Source organism: Protopterus annectens, chromosome 8.part0 (assembly GCF_019279795.1).
Source record: "Protopterus annectens isolate FY-2018-M chromosome 8.part0, PAN1.0, whole genome shotgun sequence".
Taxonomy (NCBI): Eukaryota; Metazoa; Chordata; order Ceratodontiformes; family Protopteridae; genus Protopterus; species Protopterus annectens.
This window is the reverse complement of record NC_056741.1, coordinates 1,572,605,386-1,572,625,673: the sequence shown is the minus strand read 5'-3', so window position 1 is coordinate 1,572,625,673 and position 20,288 is coordinate 1,572,605,386. Positions and strand designations below refer to the sequence as shown.

General features: G+C 40.0%; 1 protein-coding gene across 1 annotated transcript in view; it reads left to right on the top strand.

Moving 5' to 3' along the window:
- Positions 1 to 20,288, top strand: part of IGSF9B (immunoglobulin superfamily member 9B) — a 3,189,659-nt gene that overhangs the window by 963,223 nt on the left and 2,206,148 nt on the right. Inside the window, exon 3 of the mRNA XM_044081131.1 lies at positions 4,944 to 5,090. Within this exon, the coding sequence (XP_043937066.1) occupies positions 4,944 to 5,090 (147 nt within the window). The remainder of the gene's footprint in view (positions 1 to 4,943; positions 5,091 to 20,288) is intronic.

Below are 20,288 nucleotides of genomic sequence, written 5' to 3'. Positions count from 1 at the left end.
GTTAGTGCTATGGAAAACAGGCTGTTGGTGTGATGGAAGTATACAGTTAGTGCTATGGAAAGCAGGCTGTTGGTGTGATGGAAGTATGCAGTTAGTGCTATGGAAAGCAGGCTGTTGGTGTGATGGAAGTATGCAGTTAGTGCTATGGAAAACAGGCTGTTGGTGTGATGGAAGTATACAGTTAGTGCTATGGAAAGCAGGCTGTTGGTGTGATGGAAGTATGCAGTTAGTGCTATGGAAAGCAGGCTGTTGGTGTGATGGAAGTATGCAGTTAGTGCTATGGAAAACAGGCTGTTGGTGTGATGGAAGTATGCAGTTAGTGCTATGGAAAACAGGCTGTTGGTGTGATGGAAGTATACAGTTAGTGCTATGGAAAACAGGCTGTTGGTGTGATGGAAGTATACAGTTAGTGCTATGGAAAGCAGGCTGTTGGTGTGATGGAAGTATGCAGTTAGTGCTATGGAAAACAGGCTGTTGGTGTGATGGAAGTATGCAGTTAGTGCTATGGAAAACAGGCTGTTGGTGTGATGGAAGTATACAGTTAGTGCTATGGAAAACAGGCTGTTGGTGTGATGGAAGTATACAGTTAGTGCTATGGAAAGCAGGCTGTTGGTGTGATGGAAGTATGCAGTTAGTGCTATGGAAAGCAGGCTGTTGGTGTGATGGAAGTATGCAGTTAGTGCTATGGAAAGCAGGCTGTTGGTGTGATGGAAGTATGCAGTTAGTGCTATGGAAAACAGGCTGTTGGTGTGATGGAAGTATACAGTTAGTGCTATGGAAAACAGGCTGTTGGTGTGATGGAAGTATACAGTTAGTGCTATGGAAAACAGGCTGTTGGTGTGATGGAAGTATGCAGTTAGTGCTATGGAAAACAGGCTGTTGGTGTGATGGAAGTATGCAGTTAGTGCTATGGAAAACAGGCTGTTGGTGTGATGGAAGTATGCAGTTAGTGCTATGGAAAGCAGGCTGTTGGTGTGATGGAAGTATGCAGTTAGTGCTATGGAAAACAGGCTGTTGGTGTGATGGAAGTATACAGTTAGTGCTATGGAAAACAGGCTGTTGGTGTGATGGAAGTATACAGTTAGTGCTATGGAAAACAGGCTGTTGGTGTGATGGAAGTATGCAGTTAGTGCTATGGAAAGCAGGCTGTTGGTGTGATGGAAGTATGCAGTTAGTGCTATGGAAAGCAGGCTGTTGGTGTGATGGAAGTATACAGTTAGTGCTATGGAAAACAGGCTGTTGGTGTGATGGAAGTATACAGTTAGTGCTATGGAAAACAGGCTGTTGGTGTGATGGAAGTATGCAGTTAGTGCTATGGAAAACAGGCTGTTGGTGTGATGGAAGTATGCAGTTAGTGCTATGGAAAACAGGCTGTTGGTGTGATGGAAGTATACAGTTAGTGCTATGGAAAACAGGCTGTTGGTGTGATGGAAGTATACAGTTAGTGCTATGGAAAGCAGGCTGTTGGTGTGATGGAAGTATACAATTAGTGCTATGGAAAGCAGGCTGTTGGTGTGATGGAAGTATGCAGTTAGTGCTATGGAAAACAGGCTGTTGGTGTGATGGAAGTATGCAGTTAGTGCTATGGAAAACAGGCTGTTGGTGTGATGGAAGTATGCAGTTAGTGCTATGGAAAACAGGCTGTTGGTGTGATGGAAGTATGCAGTTAGTGCTATGGAAAACAGGCTGTTGGTGTGATGGAAGTATACAGTTAGTGCTATGGAAAACAGGCTGTTGGTGTGATGGAAGTATACAATTAGTGCTATGGAAAACAGGCTGTTGGTGTGATGGAAGTATACAGTTAGTGCTATGGAAAACAGGCTGTTGGTGTGATGGAAGTATACAGTTAGTGCTATGGAAAGCAGGCTGTTGGTGTGATGGAAGTATACAGTTAGTGCTATGGAAACCTGGTAGTTAGTGTGATGATGAAGTGGCCGTCTGCAATGTTAGTGGTCTAGGTTGGGTGACAGGCTTGCATTGGTGTAGAGAAGGGATTACAAAGAGAAGACTTCGGTTATTTGTAGCTTGTTGTATTTCCTTGGATAGTAAAGGGCAGAATTCAATACCTGGTGCTTGTCATTTCATTTCATTCTGGACTAGAAAGGCAAGTAAACTATGAATACAGCAGTATGCACAGGGTTTTCTGTTGTAATTAACTGCCTTTTCTCCTTCTCCAGTGGAATGCTGAGTGTTGCAAAAGTACTATGGCATAAGTAGGAATCCTCGGAAATTGTTCTATTAACCTGGGAGAGGAGGGAGACAATGTCTCCGTTTTATGACACATGCTGCTGGTATTGCTTCCTTTGCATCTAAGATGTACAGCTGTGAGATAGCCCAACACCCAGCTGTGACAATTTCACAATTAAATCTTTCCCTTTCTTTCTCCTAGTTTTAGTGTCACAGAATGAATGTTTTTATAGTTACGACATAGATACATAGTCACTCCTACTCACTTACTCACAATGCAGGCTTGTGTACATAAACATTATTCCTGACACAGCCAAAGCCATTCCATGTTGAAGGAGGTCCTCTTCCCATTTACAGAGAATACCTTCCAAAATAAAGCTCAGTCCATCACTTTTCTCAGCAATCCTTAACTGATAATGGTGGGAGCATCTCACACTCAGCCTTCCAAAGTAAGAGTCAGGTTGTTTCCCTTTGTGATGACAGGCTGACTATGTACTGTACTGTGTTTTCTGTGTATGAAAAATTAAGATGGGAGCACTCTTGAGAGGGGAAGGACTGAAGGTATGAATGCTTGCCTTTGTTGTTTATTTCTCATTGGTGAGCCCAAAAAAGCAGGAAAACTTGGTGAAATAATTCCATGCCAAAATCGCTTCATGGCCTACGCATTCATTAGACTTTAAGCTGGGGTACTAGGATAAAACATCTCAGCTGAATAATCAGCGGGGACTTGTGGTGATTGGGAAAAAATATACTGCATGCATATTAAAGGAAAACTCCAGCCGACAATGTAAAAAATCTTATCCTGAGTTATTTTTCTCCCTGTGATATTACTTGTATGTTGTTTTGAATAAAAAAGCATTAAGTACTCTTCATGTTTTATGTCTACTTTTTTCACAAATCAGTTTTGTCTCTTTTTTCCCTAATCATATCATAGATTGTTTCAGAGAGGAATTTGTCTCAGTCTGCATGACATTTATTTATTTATTTATGGCTTTTGTTGACCACACTAGTCTGATTAGGTTATGGTAGCCCCTTTTCAGCAGATGTCTGAGGAGAAAAGTTGTGGCTACAAAATAGGCAGATTTATTAAACAGAGAAAAATGCAAAGCTTAAAACTACCCTATATAACTGAACAGAAGGTATTAGAAATAACAATAAGTAAAATACAGTCATTACATACTAATACATGTTAACTGTCATATACTGTTATGTTTAAATGTCTAATTCCAATTTTACATTTATGGTAAGGAGAAATAAGAGATAGAAGGTGTGGGAGATATGAATCGAAAGCAGAGAGGAGGTGGTAAGAGTAGAAAGCAGAGAGCAGGTGAGGAAATGTGACTTGTATGTATATTTAAGTGATGTAGAGATAACAGGAATGTGTAACAAAGTGGAGATAACTATAGAAGACAGAGCAGGAATTTTGCTGGAGGAATAAACTTATGAGGAGTTAGTGGAAACAGAAGTGACAGTAAGGTCAAAGAGATAGAAGTCAGTTGGAAATTTACATTGAGAATTTGCTTTATTGAGGTTTATAGGGTTAATGACTTCTAAATCAATAACTGGGTTATAGCCCAGGATCCACATATCTGAATAACTAGGACACAACTAAAAGGTTCAAATCCATTTGAATGTAATTGAGGGGTTGGCAACCAGCTTCAACATATAAAAGCTGATACTAACCTATATTTTGTCATAACAGGTCAGAATGTGTATATTTATAATGGATGTATTATAATTTAGAGGGCTAGTTTACTTTTAAACCCACAAAAATAAGGGTATAAAGACTGCATGAAATTATATGATTAAGATTAGGGTATACCTTAAAAACAAATGTGTGTGGATAAATTGTTTAAACAATATGACTGTAAACACATTTGTAGGTAGATATATGTATACATGTAATGAAAACGTAACTAACGATAGAGACTATCCGTAATCAGCGTGGAGTGCAAAGCGTAACAGGCATGACGACTACACTGTTTGTTAATATTTTGAAAATTGCTTCTACTAAAGATATCTTTATGATTTAAAAAAAATAAGCACATGATCAAAAGCTCTATGCAGATGTAATTTCCTTATTATCTCTTAAAAGTGTCAGCTTTTATTTATTGATGAATGAACAGAGGTGAAAATATTCACGCAAGCGAGTGTAATGAGGAAGGTGTTGGCTTTTTTAAGAAATGTGACAAAACCCTGCATTTTTCCTTTGTTTTGTGCTGAAGAAAATGAAAATGTCTCAGGAAACATTTTGATTATAGGAAGCACAGGTGTGAGACTAATTCAGTTAAAAGAATTACTGACATGATTTCCATGGACTATTCAAAAAAGCCAATGAAGCAGAGCACCATCACAATAACTAAACTGGGGGTAAGGGGATTCTCTTTTTGATGCTTAGGGTGGGGTCACATTGTAGGTACCAAACTATGTTGTGAGAGGATGACAAAGAGGCTGACAAATAGAATCAAATCAGTATAGTACTGTCCTCACAATGCCATCTTAATGTATATAAAATGCAAGTATAATAAAACTGATGCATTAATGGTACATAGAAAATCAAGGTAAGATGAAAATAGTTTTTCTGTTTTGGGGTTATTTTCCTTTAAGAGACAATGCAGTTTTCCTCTTAGATATGAAATTTACTATTATTGAATCAAGTTTATGCTTTAAACAAAGTCAGTGGTAGCTAAATTACCCCTCACTGTTTTTCTTATATTTATTATAGCCTCTAATTGTGTTCTTTGTTTCTTCTGCAGGCCGGGCAAGTTTGTATGACAAGGCTTCTCTGCGGATTGAGCAGGTGCGATCTGAGGACCAGGGGTGGTATGAATGTAAAGTTCTCATGTTGGACCATCAGTACGACACCTTTCACAATGGCAGCTGGGTGCACCTTACGGTGAATGGTGAGTACATAAATGTCACTCTCATTAGTTCATCAGCAAGGAAAGGCCGTGCAGTATTAACATTCTAGTTAAACAGCCTCTGGAGTTGTAGTGTTGCAAAAGGTAAAGCCAAAGGCACATTACATCAGGGGTGAATTGAAATGAGTGCTAACATAATCGCAGTGGTAACGTACAACTGTTATTAGATGGCTTTTGTTTCCTTCTCTTTTTATTCAGTGTTCTAATTAACTGCATTTAGCTCAATTACTCATAAGCAATGATTTAACATTGCCCCTTGTTCAATTTTTATATTATAATTATTATTAATGCAATAAATGTATGTTTAGTACATAAAAACAAGGATGGAAAATATTTCATTAATTTCATTTCCATAACTGGTAGTCTGCGATGTAAGACATTGCAGCGTGGCATTTTTAGGGGGTAAACTGCTGTATTTCTTGTTTCATGCAGAGACAGGGATTATGATTAGATAGTTGCAAAATGCAGATGTGTTTACCACTGTGTTTACTGAAATGTTTGACAGAATGGTTACAAAGTTCAGAGAGGTTATATATACTCTCATCACATTCCAGATACGGCATAATACAAAGCAGCTATTTACCGCTGTTATCGCAAATGTCTAGCTAAGTGAAAATATTATATATTGACAGCAGTTATTGACTATATTAATTATTGTTAGTCATTTTCTGTGAGCTTGTTCCAACTTTGAGAACAATAATAATAAGTTTAATTGAAGTTTCATTGCTTTTTAAAGTTTCACCATGGCTAACTGAGAAAAGATACATACATATATATGGCATGTTGTTTTCAAGTAAACCTTAGGCTGATGTTTTCATTTTGAAGTCTTTGAGAAAATGCACCGTCTTATGTTTGAGAGTTGAAGTGACTTTCTTCAAGTTACACAACATGTAGCTGGTAGCAGAGCTAAAAGTCAAGAACTGTTAACACTTTCTTGTATTCCAAAATTACTTCTCTCAGTGAATTCTGCATAAAGTTCACAACCATACACAGCATTCGCCCGTCTCCGTGCATTAAATGCAGCTTGTTTTGAAATCCAAAAATTCATCTGTAAATTGTTTGTTTGACTCTCACTCTTCTGTACTGATTGCTAGTGTTGTCTGAGTCACGTAGACTAGCCCCCAACTTCCGTGCTTTTATCTCTTCTGAGTGTGTTGGGGTTTGGGTTACTTACATGCAGACTGTAACCAGTCTGTGAGACTGTAGTAGTGAGAATACCACGCAAAAAGGTAGCTGCAAAGGAAACTTGCTTTGCCATCTGACAGGCTAGACAGACTATACCATTGACTAAATTATACACTAAGATATTTGTCAGCATGTAAGAGGATATCATTAAATGTATCCCTACCCATTGATCGAGTTTTTCAGAAACTCGAAATTCATATGGTAGAGACCATATGATTGAGTTTTTTAAAGCTCAAAGCTTTTGAATGGAGGTTGTGCTAAAGCGAGGATTGGAACATTTATCCTTTTCTTCACTGTAGTGCAATCTTGGAGTTGGTATATATAATTTGCAGGGGGTGTGGGAGTGCAGGGGGAGCTTACCACCCTGCATAAATGGAAAAAAGTAGATTTCTGTATTTTTTTTTCATGTTTGGGTTTTATACCATCTTTGCTCCTTTTCCACAGATCCCTAGGAATCTTTGTTTGGTGCTGATGTGGTGCAGGTTAATAAGAACTAAGGCACCGATTGCCTGTGTTAAGTCCAGCTTTTTATGTTATTTATTTGTTAACCAAGTTAGCCCTAGAACAAAAAGTGTTTTCTTTATCAAGGGTAACTTGCTATCGCTGCCTGCTTATGTGACTTGCTCAGAGTTGCACAGTAGGTAAATGGAGGTGGAAGGAATCAAACCTTGTAGTCTGGAATACAAGCAGCTTGTTAACCTGTCAGAGCAATAATCCTCTGTGCCAACTGTTAGATAAAACATTTAACGATGTTTTGACAGTGATAAGCTACTGATATGACTTTCGGTATTAGCTTTAATAATACATGCAATTCAGCTTTTTTTAATAATCATAGGATTATAAATTGTATGAAGTTTCTCTACCATAGGATCATAGGATCTTAGGAAGTTACTAGGCTATTGGCTCTGAGGCCCTTATAAGCCTAGCCAAAAGTTTAGCCCATGCATAGACAAATCAGCACCCAATGCTCCTGTCCAGCAGGGACATGGGTGGAATCCCAGGGATGTATTATCTATTTCCCATCCAGTTATCCTGATTGTGCTTAAAAAGGGGTAAAAAATTACTGTGCTTGACATGGAGAGGGGAGTTTATTCAATAGATGGGGGAGTCTCTGGGACACAAATCTGTCCCTCCAGCAAGTCCTATTGATGTCACAGACCATGTTGAGGCTGCGTGTGTGGGTTACTCGAGTGGCGCTTGACTTATGGCTATGCAGCAGTCCCATTAAGGCGAGGTCTGAGATCTCCTTGTATACCAGATGGAGGTCACTTCTAAGGAGTCTGTGTGAAACAGAGTAGAGGCATAGGGATTTTAGCCTATCTGTGTATGGTAGATTTTTGAGGCCCTGGATTCTCCTGGTGAGGAACCTCTGTGGTCTCTCCAGCTGCTGCATGTTCTTTGCAAGGTACATGCTGAATGGGGCATTGTACTCAGTAATGGGCCTTATAAGAGAAGAATACAGGGATGTTATGACCTCCTTGTCCCTGGATGAGATACCCTTACTTATGAGGTGGGCCATGTAGAAAACTTTCTGTACAATGGAAACAACATAGTGGTCAAAAGTCAGACTGCTATCAATTTGGGTGCCCAAATCCTTCTTGACTGACTGCATGCTTAGAATGTTTTTATTAATGTGATAATTTGTGGGGACATCTCTATACTCTGGAACAAGCTACCCATCTATGTCAAGCAAAGTCCTTCATTAGCACTCTTCAAGAAAAATCTTGATGAGTGGATGGGAAATAGGAAATACACCCCGGGGACCACTTCTGTGTCTCTGCTGGACAGTGGCACAGGAAAATAACTTTCTTGGGTGGCGTAAGCTATAGAAACTTGCTGGCTAGGCTTACATAGGCCCTTGGGCCGATAGCCTAGTACCTACCTATGAACCTATGAACCTATGATGACAGCTCCCAACTTGCAGTTATCTGCAAAGCTGGTTAGCCATAGCCCACTGGTTTTGGCCTGTACCTCAGGAAAGTATTTCCCAAATAACAGAGGCCCCAAGACCGAACCCAGCCTCGTTCTCCAGTACAAATGAGCTCCACCAAGCTGAAACTCACTATTCATTACATCTTAATAATAATATTTTTTTTTTTTTTTAAATCTTAACCAAATAAGAGAACTCCAAACACACCATGGCCTAGATTCAGAAAGTGATAAGTACACTGACAAAAATGATGATATACCCAATCTCAAAAAACAGCAATTCAGAGACACATTGTTGAAGACTTCATTATTGGTTAAAGCCTATGTCTCTGAAGAACTTGGTAATTTCCACAAATGCTAATAAGTAGCTTCCTGCAGTAATCACCACTGGCTTCCTATGCATCATGCAAGTATAAGCACTGCCATTCCCCCCCCCCCACACACACACACTTATAAGGACACATCCCACTGCTTGTCAGCAGCCCCTTTGTCTATAATTTTGCCTCTTATAACTGCCCTGTCCATCCTCACACACCATTAAAGTTTTAAAGTTGTCAATAATGCCAGACATTAGATTCTCACACTTATTTTTCCAAAAATGTTATGTACTGCCATAATTGTTTTCTAGAAACTTTTGACATGTTTTAGAGCAATATTTAAAAGTCCTTGGTGTCTAACAGGTCTGATGAAGTGGCTTGGGCCATGAAAGCACTCACCTGGTACCTGACTGTTATTTTATTAAACTGTTTTATGTGCTGTACAGCCATGGTCTGGAGCCTCCTTTACCTGCTTTTTAACTTATATACCTCTGTTACCTTAGCTGTCAGGACCGTTAATTACCAGACTCATATGACTAGGTGTATCCTGGCTCTTGTTTCCCAACTTAGGGGCGTTCTGGCTGATATGCCTGATTCTGAGGGGAAGACTTCTGTTATTTATCTTTTGAGTTCTGCTTCTCAGTTGACTCATCATTCTATTAAATGCAGTTGTGATGCTGCTGATGCCTCCTCTAGGGCAGCTGCATCTGGATTTGTTTTGAGGAGGTATCCTTGGTTGCACCTCCCGGCTCTATCTGAAGACTCCCCGTTTGAAAACCAGCATCTTTCTGGCACTGTTGTTGATGAATTGTTTAAGACCCTTTAGGATAAGTGTAAATTTATACAGGATTTGAAACAAATGTTTGTTTCTCCTGTGCCTAAGTTTCATAGGAATTATCATTCTAAGCCTTCCTTTGTTTGTAGGCAGCCTAAACAGCTTTGTTAAGGCAAGAGGTCTTCTAGGAATTTTTTCTGGACAAGCCTTCTCAGGGTTCTAACAGTCGAAAATCTCCTTTCCCTGACAACTCTACGTCTATATGACATTCAGCCACTTATACCAATTGGCCAGATTCCTCTGTCTCTCAGGTCGTCTCTTTATTTTCCTTTTTCTTTTTGGCAACAGATAACCACGGATGCTTTCCATTATCCAACATGATTATTTTATGGCCTGGAAGTCCCTTTTGCCATTCACAGGCCTTCCTCGGCCTCCTTCTCGGCTCCCACATTTTCCTTCAGTTCTTCAGGATCTGGTGGTACAGGGAACTATCCAGCCTGCCCACTTGTCTCAGCAGGGAATGGGTTTTTATTCCAGGATATTTCTGGTTCTGAGGTAGGAGAGGTCATAGAAACCTATTCTAGACCTACTACTTCTCAACACCTGGCTTGGAAAGTGGACACCATGCGTTTTCATTGGAAGAGGATGTTTCTCTATGCTTCTCCTCCCCTTCATCTGCTACCAAAGTGCATGCACATGATCATGTGGGACAAATCCAAAATCTTGATGGTGACTCCTTTTTAGCCCAGGCAGCAATGGTTCCTCCTTCTGTTTCATCTGGCCAGTTAAATCATGACAAAGTACCTCACAGGATGGATCTTGTCACACAAGACACAACAAGGGATATATTATTCACTCTCACTTTCCCAATCTTCACTTTACACTTCAGGTGATAGGGTTTTGGTTCCTTTTAGACACAGATTTTTTTAGGATGTGCTTCAGGTTTTGCAGGAGGCCAGAAAACCCATTACTAGAAAATCCTATGTAATTAAATGGAAGACGTTTACTATTTGGTGTCTCAAGCATGACCTGCACCCTTTTTTCTGTGTGCATTCCTGTAGTCCTTTCTTATTTGTGTGAGTTGCTCAATTCTGGCTTGGCATATTCATCTGTTAAAGTTCACTTGTCAGCCATTTATACTTGTCTGTCTCTGAATCCACATCAGACTTGTAGTTTTTATATCAAACAATCTCTGAAAGTCATATTTCATATTCTGCCTTCAAGAAAGGCTAATCCTCCTTCTTTGGCCCTTACCTTTGATATTAAGAAATTAACTCAGTCCACTTTTGAACCTGCAGTTTCCTCTTCCCTGCAACATCATACTTGGAAGACTGTATTGTTGATGACTCTTATTTTTGCCAAGAGGGTTTCCAAACTTCATGCACTCATGGCAGTTCCACCTTTTTCATTTTTCACAAGGACAGGGTGTCTCTTTATCCAATTCCTTCTTTTATGCCTGAGGTCGTTAATGATTTATCCTTGAATCGGTCCATTCATCTTCCTTCTTTCTCTGTTCTCTACAGAATCCTAGTGCGACGGTTCCTTACACCTTGGATTTACATAGACAGCTCAGATATTACTTAGACAAGACAGAGCATATTCAGGAGATCTGAGCAATGTTTTGTTACCTTTCATGCCATGAAATTGGGTTTGGCAGTGTCTAAGCAAATGATATTCTCTTGGATTTCTAAGAACATTTCCTTTTTGTATTTGTTTCATGGCAGGTAGCTTTCTGCTTCTGTTTCTGTTTATTCTACTAGGGCAGTAGCCTCTTCTGGTGATTTTTTCAAGGGTCTGGATACTAGATCTATATTGGAAGCTGCTACTTGGTGTTCTGTTTGCACTTTCACCAAACATTAAGTGCACTGAAGCATAAGTTTATTTGCAGAAATAATGGATCTGTACACTATGCAGAAATACAGGAGCAAATTAATACTTAATATATAAAAGTCAATAGCATGAAAATATGTGAGAATATCACTCAAATGGGAAATTTGTTTTATCGATTCCTAAATTCATAGGTGCTCACTTGGCTAATAACCCCAGGAAGCCTTTTTAAGCCATGCATCCCAAATATATCTGACAAGCATTTTAGGGCTGCCTCTCTCTCTAGTAGAGACATAGATAGTAGACCAGGGTAAATTTCAGATTCACCACCCACTGGTCCAAATTACACTAGAAGTGGGCTAGGGAAGAGCTCTGACTCACATACATGGGAAGCATGTTTCAGAGAAGAGATCATCTTTGACACACATACCGCTCCCTCCAACATGTCCTATTTATGTTGCAGACATAGTTTAGGTCCCGAGATTGGCTAATCCTGATGCTGCTTGTTTTATGGATGTGCAACAGCATCATCAGAGCAGGATCAGATGATGCATTGTAGGTCAGACATAGATAGCAGAGCAGGATCAGATGATGCATTGTAGGTCAGACATAGATAGCAGAGCAGGATCAGATGATGCATTGTAGGTCAGACATAGATAGCAGAGCAGGATCAGATGATGCATTGTAGGTCAGACATAGATAGCTTCTCAACAATCCCTAGGAGACCAAGTACAAGTGTAGGACTTTCACGCGGTCTGCACAGGACATCTTGTTCAGGCCATGTATTGGTTTTCTGACGGACATCTGTGGGCATTTTAGTTGCTGCATATGCCTAGACTGGCAGGTACCAAAGTAGGTATTGTACTCAATGATTCATCTGATAGGGGCTGAACCAAGATGCCATACACCTGCTTATAAGTTGCACAATATTTAATGATTTCCTTAGTGCCATAGACACATGACAAAGGCCAGGTTACTCTGTATACATGTTCCCAAGTGTGTTTTATTGCGATGTAAGGATAACTTGCATTAAAGCAGGAGTAGGTATTTTGCTGGACATGTGAATATTATAAAAACAAAAATGCATATATGTATGATGGCTGATTTAAATACATGAACATGTTTGTGTTTAGATAGAAATCACTTTTTGTTAAACCTGGTGACACTTTATTTACTGAACTTTTTTTATTTTAAATTGTTTTAACTTCATAATGGAAAGATTATTGATAAAAGTTCTTTATGATTTTATTATGTCCTGACTGTGTACATTTATGGCTTGGCTATACATATACTATTTGGAAGAGGAATAATTTCATATCAAAATAAGAAATAGTATAAAAATAATAAAAACAATATAAAACAAAAAAAACATTTTCAAAGTACAGTAATATTCTCTAGATATTTCAGGAGTGGTGCAGATTGTTATCTTAAAAGAAATTGGATCAGAGGAAAGGAAAGAACACTAGCTTAAAGAAGCCAGATTTTAGTACTATAAAATACATCAATAGACAAAACATTTTTTTAAGCAGGGATGTGCCCTTTTTTTGTTTTGACAATCTAGTTAGCATCATGTTGCATGTAATATCTCTGAACAAGCTGTTATCTGTTTGCCTCTACAGGTTTTTTGTGATTACTGTTGAATAGTCACACTCCACCCATATTATACTTTCAATAATTTTAAGTATTTATCTACTTTCCTTTGGCTTTAATTGAAAGGTATTTTCATGGTATTTCCCCCTTTACAAGCTGTATTGGTTAGAGAAAAGTCATTAGATTTTAAAAGATGTGCATTTGAAATTAGCATTAGTCTGTTAAAAATGTGGTTCTACTTTACGAATTTTATTTGTGCAGGAAACATAGAGTATTATGATCCACTCTCTGATTATAACAGTTACCTGTTAGGCATCTAAATTCACTTGAACACATTGAAACAAAGCTTGACATCTGTGTCAAGTAGACATTGCAAATGACTTATGACTGAAGAGACCGAATCGTAACTTTTTGTATTATATGGAGCTTTAGCTTCTCTGATGTACTAATAGTTACAGGGGTAAAAAGGTGCAGGCAGGGGATGTGCTCTAGATCTTTGAAAACCTTAAAAAATGTAGTGCTTCCAGACAGATAGGTGACATAAGGAGTGTCTCACCTATGAATGAATGGCTTTAGAAAGCTGTTAGATGTCTCCTTGAAATGTCAGAATACGGAGTCTTGACACATGCTCACACACACAAAAAAGGCCAGAAATAAAGACGAGTGAACATCATACATCACTCTTCTCCTTTAAATTATTTATTTTTGCAGAGGAGTGCTCCCAGAATAACATTACCATGCTTCAGAGAAAAGTGTGAAGGGGGTATCTTGGAGAAAAGAGAATATAGAGAAAAAGCAATCTCAAACTTCATATATGCAAGTCTGGATTTTTGTTCATACATTCTCCATATTCTGAGACTTGATATCACAAGTCCAACATATTAAATTGTTACCTAGTAGCCACGTCTCTGGGCCACACTTCGTTTGACAGCAAAGTGTTTACATCATTTAAAACTGTTTTAGCTTGTCACCAGTATTATTTTGCACCTGTAGCTACTCTGTTCTTTTGTGAGACTATAGCTTAACGGTGCTGAGAGGCATGTAAAACTTTATGCACCTTTCTTAAACCAGGAAGATTTTTAACACAGTTTCCTTTTTCCCAAAATTCTTTACACTATCTATATCTATCTAGAGAGAGAGAGATAGATAAATAGATAGATAGATAGATAGATAGCTAGATAGATAGATAGATAGATAGACAGATGGCCGGCTGGATAGATAGAAAGATGGCTGGATGGATAGATAGATAGATAGATAGATAGATAGATAGATAGATAGATAGATAGATAGATAGATAGACAGATGGCCGGCTGGATAGATAGAAAGATGGCTGGATGGATAGATAGATAGATAGATAGATAGATAGATAGATAGATAGATAGATAGATAGATAGATAGATAGACAGATGGCCGGCTGGATAGATAGAAAGACGGCTGGATGGATAGATAGATAGATAGATAGATAGATAGATAGATAGATAGATAGATAGATAGATAGATAGATAGATAGATATAGATAGACAATTAGATATTTAGAGTGCCATTTAGGTAGTTCAATTGTGTTTTCACCCAACAGCAAAAAAGCTATAATGTGTGTGTGTGTGTGTGTGTGTGTGTGTGTGTGTGTGTGTGTGTGTGTGTGTGTGTGTGTGTGTGTGTGTGTGTGTGTGTGTGTGTGTGTGTGTGTGTGTGTGTGTGTGTGTGTGTGTGTGTGTATGTGTGTACGCATGTGGGTTGGTATGATTAAAACCTCAATAACTGGACACATATGCATTTTTCTCTTTCCCTCCCTTAAAAAAAAGAAAACTAACAATCTGACTTTCTCACTGCTGGCAAATGATTAGGAAATTGGTGTCCAAAGGCATGATCAAAGGTTCACCTGCATACAGCTAATATGTAATGTCAGATATGGATTCATGAGGATCTTATTACAGCTCTAATCAGTAACTATTTTGTCTTTTAAAATAAGAAGCAGATTTAATTCAAATGCTTTTCAAGGAGGTTGTTAATCACACCCCAATAAATAATGCCAAGTTTAAACTATCTAAGAGTAAAATAAGTTTATTTTCTTTCATGTTTATCAGTTAATGCAACCTTGGAGTTAGTACATGTATAATGTGTAGGTATGCAGGAGACACAACAGCACCTCTTGCTGGGAATTTAGGGGGTATAGCCACTTGTAAAAAACTAACAGCTTTTCTCTTATCTGGTTGTCTCAAGGCTTGGCTTTTGTCTTGCTGGTATAAAAATATTACCTTTGTGTGAATTCCTGCATATCACTGCTAGGATCTGCTTGTGGCTGACTGACAGTGCTTCTCAAACAATCTGGAAATATAAAGCTGATAAGTATATTTTTCCGCACTTTAACTTCATAGGTTCATAGGTAGGTTCATAGGTAGGTTCTAGGCTATCAGCCCAAGGGCCTATGTAAGCCTAACCAACAAGGTTCCCTGGCTTACGCCACCCAAGAAAGTTATTTTCCTGTGCTCCTGTTGAGCTGAGCCACAGACGTGATCCCCGGGGTGTATTTCCTATTTCCTATTTCCCATCCACTCATCAAGATTTTTCTTGAAGAGTGCTAATGAGGAACTTTGCTTGACATAGATGCGTAGCTTGTTCCAGAATATGGGAAGTCTCTGGGACAGGAATCTATCCCTCCAGCATGTCCTGTTTATTGTGGTGACAGGGTTTATGTCCCTAGAGCATGTAGCTCAGAGGGATTGGGATTTCTTTAGGTGTAGCATGTCTAATAGCTCTGGGTTTGACATAGCTTTATATGTTACACAGAGATCACCTCGGAGTAGGCAATATGCTAAGGAGTAAAGCTGGAGTTTTTTGAGATGGTCAGTGTAGGGCATCTGTTTGAGGCCAGTAATCCTCTTTGTGAGGTACTTCTGTGGCCTTTACAGCTGCTGCAGATGTCTTGTGAGGTACATTCCAAAAGAAGCATTGTACTCTATAATGGGTCTAATGAGTGCTGAGTAGAGGGGAACAATTACCTCTTTTTTCCTGGATGAGAACCCTTTTGTGATGAGGTGTGCCACATAGAAGGATTTCCTGACTACTGTGGTGATGTGATTATCAAAGGAGAGACTACTGTCCACCTGGGTCCCAATGTCTCTTATCACACATTTGGCATTAAGTAGACTGCCGTTTATGTGGTAGTTCATGGGTACAGAGTTTTTACCAAAGAGGATGACAGTGCACTTTTTGGCATTAAGCTTGAGGCCGTGGCTCTGACACCAGGCATCTTACTCAGTGAGGCCCTTCTGGTGGATGTCCACATCATTTGGGGACTCAACTATGGCTCAGAGTTTGCAGTCATCTGTGAACATTGTGTTAGCCTGTACTTCAGAGAAGTAGATATCAAACAGGAATGGTCCCAGGACTGAACCCTGTGGTACTCCACTTGTCACTGGTTTGAAGTCAGATTTGGAGTATGCAACTTTAACAGTGTGGGTTCTGTCAATGAGCCAGTTGGCAACCGATCTTGTGATGTAGGGATTTATACCTAGTTTAGTGAGTTTAGCTATAATTCTAGAATTGGGGATGGTTTTAAAAGCCTTGGCTAAGTCAAAATAGGCTGTGTGAACCACCTTACCCTCATCTACGGCTTTGGTGACTGGCTCAAAGAAGTCGATCAGGTTCAGAAGGCATGATCTGCCTTTCATAAACCTGTACTGGGTGGGGTCCAGAGTTTGGAGGTTACCAATGTCTTTGTTTATAAGTTCCATGATGATACATTCCATGACCTTGCGGACCAGGTTCGTTAGGCTAATAGGGCGATAGTTCCAGGAATCAGTGGTGGCTCCCCCTTTGTGGAGTGGGATAACTGTTGCTGTGCACCATTCAGTGGACACAAAGCCTGATGTGAAGCTATGATTGAACATGGTGCTTAGGTGGGGATCCAGTTCGTTTTGAAGTTCATGTAAAATGCACCCTGGGATGTTGTCCGGTCCCATGGATGCTGTTTTTGGCTTTAGAGAGTGCTGCTTTTACCTGCATAGTTGTGATTACAAGGGCTCTGCATTATTCCTGTATAGATATGGGCCCTTTAGGGGGTGAGAGGGGGGGGGGTAAAGTTAGCACTGAACCTATCTCCCAGGATGTTGGCAATATCAGTTGGTTCTGTAATTTTTATGATGTTGTTGTGTAACTCAGAGCAGATTTGGGTGTTGCCATTGAGAGTCTTGACATAGCTATAGAATGCTTTGTGGTTGTCCTTATAATCAGTGGTGATTTTGTTTTCATAGCTAGCTTTGGAGGATTTTATAAGGGATCTCAGCTTCTTACTGAGGCTGACCAGGGAGCTCCTCCACTCGTGGGATTTTACTCTCCACTATCTTAATTTTTGCTTGATCAGGGAGCTCCTTCACTCATGGGATTTTATCTGCACTGTCTTAATTTTTGCTTGACTGATTTATTTATATATTTGCTGACCGAATTTTGTTTTCTGATCTGTCCTGAAATTTTATATGTCCCACCCAACTGCTGCTACATTCTTAAAGTTGGTGGCTTTTGCAGTTGTCCCCCCCCCCCCTACTGTAAATTTGATCTGGGACACTCCTCCCAGTCCCATCTCATTAGCTCATTATACCTAATGCAGAGATCATTTGGGAAGGCCAGACTCCTTAGTCCCTTAACCTTAAATTATCTTCTGTTCCTGCTCTCTCCCTTTCCACTTTATGAAAAAAAGACACTTTATTCAGCTGCTTATATTTTTTCTGTATTTGTGTTTCTTTCTACTACTCTGTTACTTCATCTTGCTTTTTCCTGCTACTTGCTGCTTGTTCTCTATAGTGTTCAGCTGCAACTTTTCTGTTGCATTTATTACTGCTTGTTTATAACCTTTCTAAATTGTTAAGTGTTATTCTTAAACCCACCCCTTAGCTCTCCCTGGCCTTTCTCCCTCAGATTCTGAGAATATGGCTGGACAATTTCTACAGTTTCTCCTGCCAGTCTAGATGATATGAGCATCCTGAGACAGTGTAGCAGCTGCCTCATTTACATGGACAACCATCTACTATTACCACCTAGGAACACAATTTGTGAGAGATGCAATTACATTAGGAACCTACAGTCCATGCTCTCTCCCCCTCAAGCCAGTATATCTGGCACTGAAAAGGTTGTCAACACAATTACTACACCTCAAACACCACCCACACCTACACAACACATACCCACATATGCAGAGGTCCTCCACATAAACATACCCAAATAAAGGAGACCTCCAAGGCATAAACACACGCAATCTCCACTGCCCTCCTCACCACATACCATGAATAGTCCACACACCTGTGTCTCACAGCCACTAAGGCTTCACCATAAACCCAACATATTAGTCATAGGAGACTCCACTGTGAGACACAGAGATGTGCCTCTCACCAGGATGAATAAGGAAAAAGTCACAGCTAGTTGTCTGTCAGGTGTCAGAATCCACCATATCACATATGCACTGAAGTCTGTCAACAACAGGTACTGTTATGACTCTGTCATAGTCCATGTTGGCGTGAATGACTTGAGATGTATCTCTCTGGACTATATAAAGAGAGACATGATTGAGCTCACTGATTATGTGTCCCAGGCAGGTATATCCCTAGCTAAAAGCAGCATTCTGCTGTCACTCAGAATGATGCCTCAATACAAACAGAACATGATTGACTTTAACAACTGGCTTAGTTTCTGGTGTCATTCTAGGGGGATTCAGTACCTGGCAGCCTGGGGAGATATGATCAACAGACCACGATGCTTTGTCAGAGATGGCCTACATCTGTCTTACCTGGGCTCCAGGCATCTGGCAAAGACTCTTGCCTCCCCCATAGTGCCTTTTTTTTAGGAAAAGTCCTTTGGTTGATAAAACCAACATACAAATTTCAACAAAATGCAAATTAAAGGTCATGCTGCTAAACGACAGGAGTCTAAACATGAAACTGCGCTCATTGCAAGCATTTTTAACCCTGGAAAATGCTGACATCTGTGCAGTCACAGAAACCTGGTTCAAAGCTGTGGAAAACACGCTAGCCTTACTTGGTTACTCATCCTATCATTCATTCAGATCCCAAACTGTGGGCAGTAAAGCTAAAGAAGGTGGAGTTTCAATATACATTAAAGACATACATATCTTCTTGTTGGTCAAACAGTATGATGCACAGGAGACACTCCAGGTCCCCAAATCTGACTCAAGATGCCCATTCCGCCTATTTGGACCTGTTCAAATCTATCAAGTTCTAACTCTTTACCCTAATCCTGGGTGAATTTAACTTCCCAAACATAGACTGGAAGAACTTACTCATGCCAAAACACAAAAGCCCAGAGATTCCTCAATTTTGTCAATGCAAATGCCTTGGAACAGCTAGTCGATACCCCCACAAGAGGTGATAATATCTTGGACTTGGTACTAACCAACATGAGTAACCATTGCAGCATCCCTATAGTATCATCCTCCCTGGTAAGATCCAACCATAAAACGGTCACTTTCCAAGTCACCATCTCCCCCAACCCGCCTCTAGCTAGGATCAGACATAAAAACTTATCCAAAGCTGATTATAGCCTCCTGAGTGATGGTATAAACAGCTTCACAGCCCCCTCCCCTTCTGTAGGAACTGGCACCAATATCCAAAACTATACCAAAGCACTATACGAACATTTATATAGATGTATGGAATCAGGCATGCCAACAGGAGTAAATCATCCTCCGCAAGTAAGAGTAAACCTGTCTGGTGGACATCTGCAATAAATAAACTCTATAACAAAAGAAAAAATGCTGTTCAATACCAAGAAGGAGCAGGTGTCCAGTTGGAAGCAATGTCTCCTTAGCCTGAACAAGCAAATAAGAGCACTAGTGAAATCCTCCAAAGCAAAGTTCATGTCCAAATTGGCCACATCTACTAGAGACAATCATAAGGCCTTCTTCACATATGTCGCAACCTCAAAGGAAGCACCCAGATCTGTTCAGACCTGGTGGTCAAGGACATCACATATACAAATGCCATAAAAATAGCAAACTTGCTGGCTGACAGATTCAGTGAAAATTTCACCCCTCTGCCCCCCCCCCCATCAGTAAATCAGGACATCCCCAGTACCTGCCCCTTCCCCTTATATCTAGGGAACAGGTAATCACTGCTGTCACAAAGGCAAAAATACAGCCTCCATGGGACCTGATAACATACCAGGCTGCATCCTAAGTGAACTCAGGCAGGAACATGCAGCACCATTATGCACCGTATTCAACCAAAGCCTGAGTACCGGCTTCATCCCAGCTGAGTGGAGGACATCCACTGTCATCCCTTTACACAAAGGTGGAGCGTCCACCAATCCAGGAAATTATAGACCCATCAGCCTAACTCCAAACACTTGATCCCACGCAGTTTGGCTTCGTCAAGAGGAGGTCATGTCTGCTAAATTTGCACACTGCCTACCTTGACCTGGCCAAAGCCTTTGACACTATTCCTCACTCGAGCATAACAGATAAAATTGCTCAACTAGGCATCAATCCATATGTTACCAGAGGGGTAGCAAACTGGCTCACTGACAGAACCCACCTAGTCAAAATAGGGG